Source organism: Gopherus flavomarginatus, chromosome 10 (genome assembly GCF_025201925.1).
Source record: "Gopherus flavomarginatus isolate rGopFla2 chromosome 10, rGopFla2.mat.asm, whole genome shotgun sequence".
Classification (NCBI taxonomy): Eukaryota; Metazoa; Chordata; order Testudines; family Testudinidae; genus Gopherus; species Gopherus flavomarginatus.
This window is the reverse complement of record NC_066626.1, coordinates 54,347,735-54,363,453: the sequence shown is the minus strand read 5'-3', so window position 1 is coordinate 54,363,453 and position 15,719 is coordinate 54,347,735. Positions and strand designations below refer to the sequence as shown.

The following is a 15,719-nucleotide window of genomic DNA, read 5'->3' as shown; positions in this document are numbered from 1 at the left end:
TAGACCCAAGGGGGTGAATAGCCACCCCTTTCTCGGTACGGCCGGAGCGCTGCGTGCAGTAGGAATCCCCGGGACAGGCATTTCCCCAAAGAAACTCGCTTCACGCCCAGCACAGTAACTATGGCCAGGGGCTAGCTGGGCTGTGCGGTCACCGCCTGCTCCCCGCCCGGCTCGGCTCGGCTCGGCTCGCCTCGCGCCGCTCTCCCCGGCCCGCACGGTACCTGCCGGAGGATGAAACTGGTGGACGTTGTGCTGCCGTCGGATCGCTTCAACCTGCTCCGCCGGGTCGCCGTCCCGCGGGCCACCTGCACTCGCCGAGGGCGGGGAGGGAAGAAAGACAGATCGGGTCACAAGGGCGGGCGGGGGGAGCATACAGGGACCCCGCCTCGCCGGGCAGCGACCGGTCCAGCCTGGCCAGCGCCGGGAGGGGAGCCGGCCACGCTGCCCAGCGGCTTCGGCCGGAGCTCTGGTAACGGGTCACCCCTAACCCTCGTCCGCTGGCCCTGCCCTCGCCCGCCCCAGCCCCAGCCCCTCCGGGGATTGCGGGAGGGAGCGAGCGAGGCTCCAGCCAGCACCCACCGCAGCCATTGCAGCCCGGCGCCCAGGCGATGCTCTCCAGCCGCCGGAGCCCCGAGCTGGGAAGGCGGAGAGCGGAGCAGGGGCGGAGGGGGAGGCACCTGGAAGATGGGGGTGTGCAGCCCGTCCGCCAGCCCGTTCTTGCCGTAGGAGGAGGGCGGGTGCTTGGACATGGCTAGCGCAGCATAGCCCCTGCCCCAGCTCCGGGCAGGCTGCCAGCCAGCGTGGGGAGCGCTGCTTGGCCTCCCCCTGCCCACTTCAGTCAGGGCTGCCTTGCTGCGCCCCGTGCTGCGTGCGCTTCCAGCGCCTCGCCTTAAAGCGACAGTGTCTCTTCCCTGGTCCCTGGCGCCACCCCCGTGCGGGGCACAGAAGAAGCCAGTGAGGTTTTTTGTTGGGGGGGAGAGGCGAGGACAGGGAAGTTTTCCCTGCTCTCCCCCCCCCTCCAAAACAGGGTGTCAGATGTAAATATCCAGTAACTTCCCAGCCCCTTCCCCCTTTTTCCTGTGGTGGCACCATCATTTTTTTTAACGGTGATATACCTATCTCCTAGAACTGGAAGGGACCTTGAAAACTTGAAAGGTCATCCAGTCCTCTTCCCGCCAAACCAAGTACTGTCCCTGACAGATGTTTGCTCTAGATCCCTAAATGGCCCCTTCAAGGATTAAACTCACAACCCTAAATTGGACAGGCTAATGCTCAAACCACTGAGCTATATTTCCCCCCTAGCTTACCGTTACCTCTTTGTGTGGCACACACCCATGCAAACCAAAAGCACACAATGTAAACTAGGTTCATCCACCTCACTGCCCTGGGAAATGTATTTTCTTCTAGCTGCTCCTCTAGACGATCTTTCCATGCCTAATACTAACCTTTCTAACCAGATTAGCATGCAGTAGTGACCTTGGCTCTGCAACTTCCAAATGTTTATGCATCTCCTGGTAACCTATCTCTCTTAGTGCTCAATAACCCTCCAGCCCAATGGAATGTATGCCCCCCCTGCATTTTCCATGGTTTATTATTATGTATTTATTACTTATCTTCTAATAAAGGCCATGGCCTCATTATGCTAAACATCCTACAAACATATAACAATAAAGACAGTCCTTGCCCTAAAGAGCTGTCAATGTATGAATAAGATGAGAGACAATAGGTAAAATCACCAGCAAAAAGTAACAAAAGGCACCAGGTTAATGTTATAATTTGTTATAATAATTGCCATGTGACAGTATTTCCCTAGAGCAGTGGTTCTCAAACTTTTGTGCTGGTGACACCTTTCACACAGCAAGCCTCTGAGTGTGACACCCTTCCCCTCCCCCCGATAAATTAAAAACACTTTTTAATATATTTAACACCATTATAAATGCTGGAGACAAAGCAGGGTTTGGGGTGGAAGCTGACAGCTTACAACAACCCCCCCATGTAATAACCTCATGACCCCCTGAGGCATCTTGACCCCCAGTGTGAGAACCCATGCCCTAGAGCCACAGACTCAAGCTTTTAATGTGGCTTTTAACCAGCCCCATGTCTAGAAATCTCATAAGTAAACCAGTGCTACTGCACTCACATATGCACCCCTGTAAAGCGCCACTGAAGTCAGTTGATGGGCAAAGGGTCCATTCAAATGGTTCTCAGTCCAGGGATGGGGATAAATTACTGCATGAAGCTATCACTTCCTCTAAGGGTTTTTAACACACTGGGCAGATTGGAAAAGGCATGCACACACACCAGTTTAAAAGAAAAATCAAGATTGAGCACTACTGCTTTAAAAGAAGTCAAGGATTTTATGTGATTTGTTATTAGACAGGTGGGTTGTACAGCAGGGGCGAAATAGTTGTTCTGAATTGTGGTCATTTTAATGCACCACAAAAGAGGGGAATAAATGTATATTTTTACAGTGCATACATGCATACACATAATGCTACAACAAAAGATGCTATTGGCTTGCACATTTGGGGGTCATTGACAGACCTGGTCAGGAAACCAAATTTGCATTGTGCAATACATTTTGAATTTTCAGATTTTTTTTTATCCTGAATTGGGATGAAAAAACAAAAAAATCAGAAATTTTCACAGAACTGAAATCCTGCAATAATTTGTTTTGGAAGCACTGAAATATGTTCTGAAACAAAATATGCTATGGGCTCACCACTGCTATTAAATGGTGGATATTCCTGAAACTGAGAAGAATCATATCAGTTTCAGTCAGGAGCTTCCAGATCTTCTGGGGTTTCTGGCTCAATAGCAGCTCCCACATGCAGGCTTCCTCAGAGATGGTGATTCAGAGGGCTTCCAGGCTCCTGGACCTGCCTTTTCCTTGGCCTGAGTCTCAAAGCCTGGGGAGCTAGCTGCCCAGAAAGTTGCTCAACCCAGGGAGCCGGCTCTGGAGGCTTGAAGCCCTGGGGTCCCTGGTCCTCAGATGGTCTTTCTGGGGATGCTGGCTATCCTGGAACCACAGACCCTGGAAGTCCTGGGAATTAGGATCCCAACTCCAAAGCAGTTCTTCAGGCAGGATGCCAAAGAGCTGGGTGGGCAAGCTGGCAAGAAACTTAGCTGGCATACAAGTTTTGAAACCTATGTTCCACTGGAGGATTTGTCAAAACCAACACATTTCCACTAAATGTTTTGCTTTCAATAAATTTGTATTTTCACAATGGAAAAACATTGTCAGAAAATTTCCAACCAGTTCTAGTCACCAAGGGTAGACACGCAGGATGAAATTCTGAATAGAAAGAGTTGAAGATGCCATGCAGTAACTTCCATCAGAGACTCATTAAGGGACTGGGTATGCACAGAGGGAGCTGCTGGACCTCTCTGAGCTTCCTTTATGTTGCACAACACAGGAGAATTAATGGCTAGTCCACCTTTTCCAGACCACGTGGTGGTCAGAGAGAAGCCCCGAACTAGAAGTTTCCCATATAAAAAGCACACAGGCTGAGGGAGGAAAAAGGGCAGAAGGCATGTTTAAGCAGGTGGATCTGCTGGAGTTGTGTGCAAGGCCTGGTCTACGAGTTTATGTCAAATTTAGCAGCATTAAATCGAATTAACCCTGCACCCGTCCACACAATTAAGCCATTTTTGTCGACATAAAGGGATCTTAAAATCGATTTCTGTACTCCACCCCAATGAAATCGACATTGCCATTTAGAATTAGGGTTAGTGTGGCCGCAATTCGACGCTATTGGCCTCCAGAAGCTATCCCACAGTGCACCATTGTGACCACTCTGGACAGCAATCTGAACTTGGCTGCACAGCCAGGTAGACAGGAAAAGCCCCACAAACTTTTTATTTTTATTTCCTGTTTGCCCAGCGTGGAGCACTGATCAGCACAGGTGACCATGCAGTCCCAGAATCAAAAAAGAGCTCCAGCATGGACCGTATGGCAGGTACTTAATCTGATCTCTGTACGGGGAGATGAATCTGTTCTATCAGAACTCCGTTCCAAAAGACGAAATGCCAAAACATTTGAAAAAATCTCCAAGGCCACAACAGGGACTCAATACAGTGCTGCGTGAAACTTAAGGAGCTGAGACAAGCGAACCAGAAAGCCAAAGAATCAAATGGATGGTCATGAAGGGAGGGGCGACTGATGACTGTAGCTATCCCACAGTTCCCGCACTCTCCGAAAACCATTTGAATTCTGGGCTGAGCTCCCAATGCCTGAAGGGTCAAAAACATTGTCACGGGTGGTTCAGGGTATATGTCGTCAGCCTCTCCTCCCCCTGTGAAAGCAAAGGAAAAAAAATCATTTCTCGCCTTTTTTCAACGTAACCGTATGTCTACTAGCTGCTGCTGGCAGATGCGGTGCTGCAGCGCTACACAGCAGCATCCCCTTGCCTTGCCTTGCGGACGGCAGATGGTGCAGTATGATTGGTATCTGTTATCATTGTCCTGTGGGTGCTCCTGGCTGGCCTTGGTGAGGTCGGTCAGGGGCACCTGGGCAAAAATGGGAATGACTCCAGGTCGTTCTCTTCTTTAAGTTTTGTCTTATGGAGATTCAGTTCTACCTGGAATATCATGCCAGCTGGAGGCTTCTGCCTCAGGCTGCTCTCCCAGTCAGCACTGCGTGGTCACACCTACCCCAGCCTACCCTTATCAGGGCTCACAATCAGTTAGTTAGACCTCTACATTTTGCTGCAAATAAAAAAAATTAAGCTGCCGTTAAGAACTGTCCCTAAACATACATATCCTGGGACAATTTGAATTTTACCAGTGTCAACCAAAGGCCCACACAGAAATGGAGATTCAGTCCTGCCTGTGCTTCTATCCTAGTGCTTATCACAGAGTCCCATTTTCAGCTATAGGCTGAGCAAGTGCGGAATGGTGATTCACTCTACTTTGCTGTAAGGCAACCGCCCTCCCCTCCCCACTTTGATCTCTGCTTGCATAGGCAATAAAGTCAGTGTTGTTTCAAATTAATGCATTCTTTATTACTTCATCACACAAATGGGGGGATAACTGCCACAGTAGTCCAGGAGGGAAGCAACAGATGGGGTTGTTGTAGGCGCACCCCCTAGAATGGCATGCAGCTCATCATTTCTGCAGGATGTCTGGGGCTCTGACCCGGAGTGGCTGTTTGCCTCTCTGGTTCTTTAGTAGGCTTGCCTGATATTCTAGGCAGGACTGACTCTCCATTAGACAAAACTTAAAGAAGAGAAGGACCTACAGAGTCATTCCCATTTTTGTCCAGGCGCTCCGATCGACCTCACTGAGGCTGGCCAGGAGCACCCATGACAGCAGCAGACAGTACAGTATGACTGGTAACTGTCTTTGTCAACTTGCAAAGCAGCAGATGGTACATTATGACTGTTAACCGCCTTTGCTAACTTGCAAAGGCAAGAGGATGCTGCTGTGTAGCGCTGCAGTACCACATCTGTTGGCAGCATCCAGTACACATACGGTGACAATGAAAAAAGGCTGAACGGGCTCCATGGTTGCCATGCTATGGCGTCTACCCGGGCAATCCAGGGAAAAGGGCGCAAAATGATTGCTTGTTGTTGCTTTCACAGAGGGAGAACTGACTGCCGACATTTACCCATAACCACCCTCAACAAATTTTTGTCCCCATTAGGCATTGGAATCTCAACCCAGAATTCCAATAGGCGGGGGAGACTGCGGGAACTGTGGGATAGCTATCCACAGTGCAGAGCTCCAGAAGTCAATGCTAGTCTTGGTACATGGACGCATACCGCCGAATTAATGTGCTTAGTGTGGCCGCATGCACTCAACTTTATACAATCTGTTTCCAAAAATCGATTTATGTAAAATCGGAATAATCCCCTAGTGTAGACATACCCCAAGTGATAGTGAGAGAGAGAGAAGGCCCAGGCAGCTGGATCTGGGAACAGGGCTAGGGTGACCAGATGTGCTGATTTTTGGGTCTTGTTTATACAGGCTCCTATTACCCCCCACGCCCTGTCCCAATTTTTCACGTTTGCTGTCTGGTTACCCTAAACAGGGCAGAGGTACCTGACCTAAGGTTCTTGCAAGAGGTTGTTGCTACCCCTGCTCAGGGAAACAGGACGTGTACATTAAGAAATTACTTGACCCCACATCAATTTTTATGCAAACAACAAAGTGACCAGCAAGGCCCTGAAAACCTGCTACTGCTCAACAAAGGATCAACAATATATATACACAATGGGAATACCAGATGTGTGTGATAAAAGTGAATTCTGAAATTACACACAGCACCCTCCTGTAAAGATTTGTATTGTACTAGTAATGCTTATTCTTAAATTCTGCCTTTAATTCTACAGTACCTCACACACAAATTAAAACATCCCAAAAAATGTTGGCCCAGGCCTGATTGGCAGCCCCTGCATAGAACCACAAGTGATCTTGCAAGGCTGGCTTTTCAAAGCAAAGGCAATGTACAGCCGTATGCTCCATATCTTGTATTTTTATTGCAGATGGTGAAATATCTAGTTACAAATTTGAACTTTAAAAAAAAAAATCTATCTTGGGAACAGGCTCACCAGCAACAAAACTACATATAAGACTTTCAGGCAGAGCCAGTAGTAAACTCAAACTTAGGACAAAGCATTTTTGCAGGACAAGGGCAAGCACTTGACCATGTTAATAGGAGGGAGTGACAGCTGATATGACCACAGAGACAGTACATGTGCTATATTATATAGCCACACAAACTCAGTTATGTATACTCAATAGAAGCATAATGTGCTGACATAGTTGGGCTGACATTGCACATCACATTTCTGCGTGATGTTACTAAATCATTCCATCTTTAATGCCCCGTTTACATTAATCCCAGAATGCCTTGATGGAACGAATATATTTCATATGTGCTTTTTCATATTGAGTATGAGTAGTTTCAATTTATATTGTTGTATGCAGTGTTGTTATAGCTGTGTTAGGCCCAGGATATTAGAGAGAAAGTGAGTGAGATAATATCTTTAATTGGACCAACTTCTGTTGGTGAGAGACAAGTGTTTGAGTTTACACAGAGGTACTGAAGAAGAGCTTTTCAGGAAGAACCAATCCATTAAACTGATTTGCAAGCCTTAGCCAGTAAAGTGGCTGCATGCAAACTCTCTCCCTTTCTGCTGACCTCTAGCTTCAGTTAAGATTTATTTAATTTAGGCATTTTGTGTGTGTGTGCGCGTGTGTGCGCGTGCGTGCTTTCCTCATTATATTGCAGAGCAGACTGCTCAGATGCAATTCCTATCATGTTCAGCAGGAGGAAGAGGTGCAGCTGATATGAACCTTCTGCTCTTCCAGACTCTAAAAAGAGCACAGAATGTCTGAGACACCATAGTGCTCAAGCAAAGTTCAGGCATTAACACTTCAGGCTGATGTAGCCAAAGGTTGGTAGGGAGATAGTATGTGGTGGCAGATTATAAAAAGATTTTTAAACATGGATGTAGCTCCAATATAAAGAACAGAAAAATTGTGTTGAAACCATCAAGTAATTCAATGTCTCATACGTTTTTAATTTTATCAGCCTTCAGAAAAAAATAAGTTAATGTTTTATCCACTATATATTTTGTCCAGCTTTTGCACTGCACTTCTTTTAAGAGAAGAGACATCAGCTGGGTGCATTTATATCCAGATTTAAACTATTAAACCAAATGCAGATACACATCTCAAAATGTACCTAATTTTGAGGGATGTTTTTTAACATAATACTCTGCTCTCATACAAAGTTGATGTCACATGTTGAAAATTATTTAAAACAAATAAACCGATGTTATTTACAGTAGCGAATCATACAGCATTACATTTCCTACATGAATGATACCTTCTTGCATACTGGATCTTCGCTGCACTGTGTCACATTCAGGGCTTGGTAGGTTGAGGTATGAATACAGATGCCCGAGGTAGGAATTTGTCTGGGAGCATAATTTAGCCCACTGACTCTAAAATTGTTTTTCTAGAAAGAAAATCTGGCCACTTAAAATCTGTGGTTGTTTGGCCTTCAACTGCAATGCTATTTAGTGCTTTTATAGCATCCTCCACCACAGAATACGACTTCACAGGCATGAGGTAAATTAGAACACTTAATTCCAATTTACAGAGCATGAAAATAAGGCAAAGAGATTAAGTGATTTGTTCAAAGTTGCACAGGAAATCTGAGGAGTTGAAAACGGGACCCAGGTTTCCTCTCCCCATTCCTGTGGCTTTACCTGAAGCACATCATACCTCTGACTGAAGTGAGGAGGGGAGGTGTGTAACTACAAGATGTTTGCCATTAGACAAAAAAAAGACAACCCATAACTGACACCTCCTCCCACCCTCTTGTGGGATAGGATTGGGTTTTTCCAGCAAAACCAGTATTGAATGTGTATTCTGACTAGGACTGTGGGGGAGAAGGGAAAGGAAGCAAAGTTCACAGAAGATATGGCAGTATTATGACAGGTACATTTCCCAGCGGACAGTGGTAACTCTTTTACTCACGTTTACAAATATATTCCTGCCACCCTTCACCTCCTATGGACAATTTAAAATTTAAGTTTTCCTTAGGAAAACACTATTTTTAACATCTGATAATTGTGGGAAAAGGGGGCCATTTAAGAGATCTGGGGAAAAAATTGGTCCTGCTAGTGAAGGCAGGGGGCTGGACTCAATGACCTTTCAAGGTCCCTTCCAGTTCTAGGAGATTGGCATATCTCCAATTATTATTTTCATTATTATTTTAAAAGATAGAAGCCCAGGAACATTTTGCAACAGGTAACAGTTTTAAGATATGCCATCTTTTAAACCTAGAGAGTAAGCTTTTATTTAGTAGAGATTACCCCTACATTTAATATGGTTATGCAATGGATTACCTAGATTAGCTTTGTTAATTCACTGTTTATATTTTGAACAATATCTAGTAGGACATTCACTGACAGAGGGAACATGCCCTTTTTCATTTTTTCCCCAACGTATGCCAAGCAAGTTAAAACCCTACAGACATCTGGTAGAAAGCAAGCAGAGACCTACTATAATCAGATTGATTAATGTCCTCTATGCACACAAATTGCAGATTTTAGAATTCCTTACATTAAATTAGTTGGCCTGGCTTCTTTGTTCAAGATGAATGTGGTGCAAGAAGTGAATAGCATGAATGATGAAATCTAAATTAGATTTTTAAAATTCAGTTGAATCACCTAAATTGACAATATTAAGGAAATGTTTCTTTAATTATGAATCTTAAGCTCTCTCATGGCTTGGCTGACTTCCCACGTTAATATACTGTCCAGGAAATCAAGACACTAGGGAATTTTCCAGATTCACTGTAGTTTATCAGTTTCACATTCTCTCTCACCTTAGCAGTGTGGATTGAAAAACCACTGACAGACATTTTGCAAAGATCCTTTAAACACTTCTTGTGCTGTTAGGTTTTTAAGTGCTTTTCGTTCCAAGGCTTATATTTGGGGCCTAAACTGACCTGACACTATCCCATGAAAGTTACAAGTGACTCAAGATGACAATACAAGTAAGTGATTGACAATATACGTTCCAGAGACTTACAGCTAAAGAATGACTCATAGGAACATTTTGTTTTCAGGCATATCAGGCTGGTGAATTACGTAGTCCTTTTGTTCCCTGCCTTAGATATGCTACAGGGAATCTTTGGACCATGAGGTTATTTCCTTATTGTGTGGGCTGGCAACCTCGTTTTGGTTAGATGGGTATCAATGGTGGTCTAAAGAGAGTCCCTATTACTTACAGAGTACTGCTCTTAGCTTTTACTTTTAAGATTAATAACTGAATTTTAGAAAAGTGATATTTTTCTTATGTATAAAACCTAGTACAGTGATTCTCAAAGTTTTGTAGTGATGACCCCTTTCACATAGCAAGTCTCTGAGTGGAACACCCATTCTCCTCCACTCCACTTCTTATAAATTAAAAACAAATTTTTTATATTTAAACCTATTATAAATGCTGGAGATGAAGCAGAGTTTGAGGTGGAGACTGCCAACTCATGACCCCCTGAAAGGTCATGACCCCCAGTTTTAGAACCTCTGGCCTAGCAATATGCAATAAAACTGAATATAATATATAGTTAGGATTATGGTTATTCCTCACCCAAGCATGGATCAACCACCATTATGTAGCAGTATTATGTGTCAAACGAACTATAGCTAAAGTTATATATGTATGCAAAAAAACAATTGTGTGACTTGGAAGAGCTAACTTTGAAACAGAAAACTTTCCACTGTTTGTTAAACAAATTTGTTTTATTCACAAAAGGCAATGCAAACATACTGTAGGCAAAAGGCCAGTTGGTTACTCCAATGGAACAATCTACCATTAACACTCCAAATTCCCTGAAGACAAGTCTTTTCTATAAACTGCAATCCCCTTCTCCTTCCACCCAATAGTCTTTCACTTTAGATAAGGATTTAAACTCCTCAGTTTAAATCTAGACAAACAGAAGCAGTTGGAGCCTAACCTGCAAAATGAGTTCACAGAATGCATTCAATCACTGCACTATGGGAGCAGCTCAAAAGCCAGGGTGAAAGTTGTCACAGCTCCACTGACTTCAATGGTGCTATGAAAATTTACACTACCTGAGGATCTGCCCTTTTTATTTCTTCTTCTCTTCATCTATTCAATCTTTGAAATTATTTTGATCTTTTTAGCAATCAGTTTCATGTATAATTTATCTACTGCAAGTGTAGAAAATATCGTAAAAAGAGATTCACTACATTTATAGGTACCAATCCTGCTCATATTTAATATTATGGTGTAGTTCTTAGAAAAGATGCATAGACGTAAGTATGGGAAAAGGCTCTCTTATAGGAAAACAGTTACAATGAGAGAATAGAGCTGCATTTATAGCCACCACCAGCTTTCTTCTCAAAATGACTACTGTTCATTGAGTTGTACTACTCCAAAAGACAGCAGCTACGAACATGAAAGTCCACTCATCAAAACAAAATGAACACAGAACATGTTTTAAGCTTTAACAATTACATTAATTACCAATTTTATTTTGGAATACTGGAATTTCTAAAAACAAAGATTTATTAAATATCCAAGGTGCTTGTCAATTCAAAGATATCTGAAATTTTAAAATCCTTTAAAACATTCTCTGCATGGTGATACTACAGATAAATGAGGTCCTCACATATTGTTCAAGTGAAAAAGTGACATTTTTACACAAGTCTTTTAGCAGGAGCAAACAACTCAAAGTAGAATAAAGTTTATGCAGTCTGTTTTTGACACCCATGAAACAAAGTTAAATACAATAATAAAATTCTCATTTTAAAGTTGCAGAAACTTCTATTTTATATGAAAAAGCAGAAGTTATCTACTATTTACTTCCGATATAAGACAGCAGGTATAAACCTAAATGTAGAAATCTGAAGTTAAACAGTTCCTTTGGCAGCATATTTAGTTACAATCAGGCCTTAAAAATAAATATGATAAGGTATGGAAGAATGAAGAAAGAAAACTGATCCCATTAACACCAAAATCCTCTAAATACACAATTTTAATAACAATCAAATATTTTACACTATCTACAACTTTCAGAAATGCCTATGATTTGGATTACAAGAGATTATAGGATGCTAAATCCTGCAATATCAAGTGTCAGGGGTTTCTGTTTTGTTTTTAAGAATAAGTGTATATATATGCATGTGTATAAAATCTCTGACACAAATGGGTATATACACTATTTATACTTCATCTATTATAAAGAACAAAATTTAATAGAATACTTTAATCTAACTTAAAGCCAACTCTATTAATCCCAAATTAAGATATTGAGCAATATTTATACTGTCTCAAAGACTCTGAATCCAATAAAAAATTTCCTTATATTTCAATGTCAAACATGAAAAACCTACATAAATGTTAAGCGGGTTTAATTTGATTAAATTATTTGGAACAAAATAGTCCTTGCATACAAATTTTCAAATAGCAAGAATTTTACACAGCAGCTTTTGAAATGATTTTTCTTGGTTCTCCCCACCACCAAAAGAACACAAGGAATACATCATCAAAATGCTTTTAAAAGGTGTCATATTAAAGCACTTTATATTTATACTGAACAGCTTCACCTGAAAGGATAATGCCAAATTAAAACACTGGAGAGGAAAAACTACAGCTCCAGTTACACAAACTTGAGTATCAAATGACCAGGTACTGAATTCCTTATTGTTCCAACATGAAGCTACATCTGAACAAGATCATACTAAATAATGTATTTAGTAACAGTACGACAAATGGAGGTGGCACTGAACAGATGGTGAGTTTTATTTTGGGAGAACACAAGGAGGATCTACCATGTAACAAGATCTCATCCGGTAGAAAACATAGTACATCAAAACACTCATTTGTGGACATGCTTTCAGATTTCCATGCATTTAACCAAGGTATTTTATCAGAAACTTACTTAAATCCATTATTCTTCCCAGTCTAAATGTCAGCCATTCATAACAAAATTAAAAATATGAATAAATATAATCATATTAAGAAGCCAAGTAAGTAACCTGGAGGAGAGTGATGTGCAAATTTCCAGAAGTTAAAATAATAAAAAGGAAAGAAATCCCATGTTCTTGGAAGATTAACCAGCTCTTGTAGTTCATTTACTCTTCTACAAAAACCACCCATAAAAATTAAAGTGTCAGGAAAAAAGTCTCCAGATCTTGTTTCTTTTCCACTGAATGCTACAGGTTCTCATTTATGAGGCGATTCTTTTTTAAAGGCATGCTTGTCATTTTCAGTGTGTATCCATTCCTTATATCCAAAGAGTAAAACAGGCCAACTAACAAAGAACCTTTGCTTTGCATCCACAGTGGTATAAGTATACATTCTCAAAAATGTATTCATTTAGACAAGCGAATGGTGACAGTGAGAAGAAACCCTAAAGACGAGAGCTTTCTGGTCCATAATGGTAACTTATGCTCCTGAAGCTCACCTCCACCATTTTCGGAGCAAATGAGACAGACTCCCACAGGCCCCTGATAAACAGCACTACTGAGCCTCTCTCTAACCAAGGGTAATGAGACAGCTCTCCCACAATTAAACAACAAACATAAAGGCAGATTTCACAAAATTGCCAGCTAAGTAACCTGCAACCTCAGAGCACCTGTTACTCTGCAGCATCCCCTACCCACAAAATGCTGAGTGTGCAACCCCTTCTAGAGAAGGAGCAAGAGAAGCTCCCTAGTAACACCCCCACTGCCCCCCAAATTCCTTATAAGGGAAACAGAAGACCCCCTTGAAACACCAAATCAAGTCTGGCAACATTGGGGGGAAAAAAACCCTAGAATTTTCATATTGTTGTATTTACATGGTCCTCATTGCCATAATATCAAGGAATAGTCTCCCTCTCCTTTCACACTTGTTTTATCATGCAATTGTTCTATTATGCAATGCATCTCAAAGCAGAACTGCTTATGGTGCAGCAAACAGAACTATAATCTAAACCACTGGGGTTTGTTGGAAGAAATACTACTGAAGTGAAAAGATTCTCTAAAACAATGGAATGGAAAGGACTACAAAAAGAACAGATAAAGCAACTTAACTAGATTTTAAATCATCCTCTCAGGTTTCCAGGAAAAAAAGGGAAAGGATTCTCTTATCTGAGTTTAGTTTTGAGAATGATACTCCATGAGATTGAAAGCTTTAGCTGATGGAGGCTACTTAAGTGGGGACTGAAATCATTTATGATTTTTTAATATCATTAGCTCAAACTTGTCTTTAGAACAATTCTGAACTGTAAAACTTGAAATACATTTAACTCTGAAATAATTGCTTAGCTTTATAATGCAGCAAATTGGGTTGTTTATTTTAATCAAGGGAAAGTGTACTTGTATACCAATGACAGGCTATTTAAATCATGAGGATCGCCAACATTTATGAATGCTTTTAGAATATAAGCTTGGTTTATTTTCAAAGGAGAGGCTGTGGATGGTAATTTGTTTGTTGCTGTGCAACTGAATGAGGTGGAACTGCCACAGGATAGCCCGCTCCTTGCGGCAAATTAGATGAAGAGTTCTGATAAGCTGACATATCCACAGACATTCCCATATGCGGGGTGTAAGCAGCTGTACTAGTAGCTGACTGAAGGCCAGAGTTCTGGTTCATGTATCCAGAGTTTGCCACAGAATCTGGTCCAGGGCTGTAACAGAAAAAAATCATTTTAAAACAGTGACTGTTATGATTACCAAGTTCATTTGCATATCATACTATAAGCCATTTCATAAGTGATTTGATTTTTCACATTTCTGAAGTAACAAAAATAGAACAAAAAATGTTAGTGACATTTAATATTAATTAAGAATTTACCCACCTCTAGACTTTTAAGATATCTGGGGGAAATCAAGTTTTATATTAAAGTCTTGCTGAAGTGTTACCTTAAATATGAAGCTTGAGCAGGCTGAGTTGCTCCTGAAGAATTTATAGTTTGAGGCAGGGACCTCAGTTGGCCCATCTGATCAGGTCCTAGACTGTAGCCTTGGGGAACAGTGACTTGGTGCATACCCTGAACCATGTAGTTCCCACCATGTGGTTGTACAGAATATGGCTGTAAATGAAACAGAAAACACACCATGCATCAACTATCTCAAAGAATGAAACTCTCCTCCCTTCCCCAATCTCCCAAGCATGGGGGTGGATGGGAATTTAACAGAAGATACACAGATTCTGTGTATCAGAAACTTTGTTAGAGGAAGATCAGATGATGTTCATTTGAAGACATTTCTAGCTGCAATAAGGTATGCAGCTCCCTAAGGTGATAAACGCACTGCCTACATTCGCACTGCCTCATTTTTCTAATTATTCCATCCTTAATTTGCACTGTTGCTATTTCAAATCACACTGTAGGCAAATGTTTTCAGTAGGAGGATGTGGTGGTGATTTTTAACCTGCATTTCCCTTGTACATACACTCAGAGACTTTTTAAGTTAGTACATTTCATAAGCTAGGAGATAAATAAACAAGGTATACAACAGGAAAAAAGTTAACCTTGCTATAAGAACCTTATATTAAGTCAAGAAATGCAGAAATTAACACTAAGGAGGCACAATTCACATTTGACAAAGGAGAAACCGAAGTTGAGAGACTGTTTATCAGGTTATTCATACTGGTGAAATGTTGCTTCTTAAAGACATACTTAAATTAAAAGAACATTTCCACTGTGTATTAAATGGCATGTTTCTTATGTAAATAAATGGTTTTTCTTAAAGTCTTTACAATTCAAGCCACAGGTAGGGTAAGCCAATGCAGTATATACACAAATCAAATATGAATATTGCACACATTGGTTTTGGATTTGGAATGAAGTATACATACATACACATAGATGGAAATATATAACTTTGAGCAATACAACTGTGCTTAGCACCATTTTGCTGTTTTTTCCACAGCAGGAAGCAGTATCTCAGAAGAGATCACCAATATTAAATACTCCAGCTGTCTCAGGTCCAGAATTTCTTTTCTCCCCCAAAATATAATGAATTTTTCATCCTTTTCAAGAGTTTAAGGCATGGCATAATAGTTAACTGCATCTTCTTTGATGTGGCAGTTGCTATGGTAACTATTCTTTTCACACTGAACAATTAACATTCATTTAAAACCCACTTAAAATATGCAGGCACATTCTACTTTTTCTTTCTAAGTGTCTCCTTTAAATACGCCTTGCCTTTTCTCCATTTTTTGCGTTCATAAATGAACATATGTTGGGC

The 15,719-nt window shown here is 41.5% G+C and overlaps 2 protein-coding genes across 6 annotated transcripts in view; both read right to left on the bottom strand.

Annotated features, from left to right (window-relative positions):
• Window positions 1–814, bottom strand: part of CACNB4 (calcium voltage-gated channel auxiliary subunit beta 4) — a 207,681-nt gene extending 206,867 nt beyond the window's left edge. For 2 of the 3 annotated variants that reach the window (XR_007776474.1, XM_050969253.1), the window contains exons 1-2: window positions 678–814; window positions 222–305 (exon numbers count right to left, since the gene is read on the bottom strand). Coding sequence is in view for 2 of the 3 variants with exons in the window: in XM_050969253.1 (XP_050825210.1) it covers window positions 222–305; window positions 678–749 (156 nt within the window). In the remaining variant the exon portion in view is untranslated. Of the gene's footprint in view, window positions 1–221; window positions 306–579; window positions 628–677 lie in introns of those variants that run through there. The other variant, XM_050969254.1, reaches the window with a different exon arrangement.
• A 9,426-nt stretch (window positions 815–10,240) lies between these two features.
• Window positions 10,241–15,719, bottom strand: part of STAM2 (signal transducing adaptor molecule 2) — a 39,846-nt gene continuing 34,367 nt past the window's right edge. For all 3 annotated transcript variants that reach the window (XM_050969274.1, XM_050969271.1, XM_050969272.1), the window contains 2 exons: window positions 14,391–14,560; window positions 10,241–14,155 (listed from right to left, as the gene is read on the bottom strand). In XM_050969274.1, the coding sequence (XP_050825231.1) occupies window positions 13,927–14,155; window positions 14,391–14,560 (399 nt within the window). In that variant the 3' untranslated portion in view covers window positions 10,241–13,926. The remainder of the gene's footprint in view (window positions 14,156–14,390; window positions 14,561–15,719) is intronic.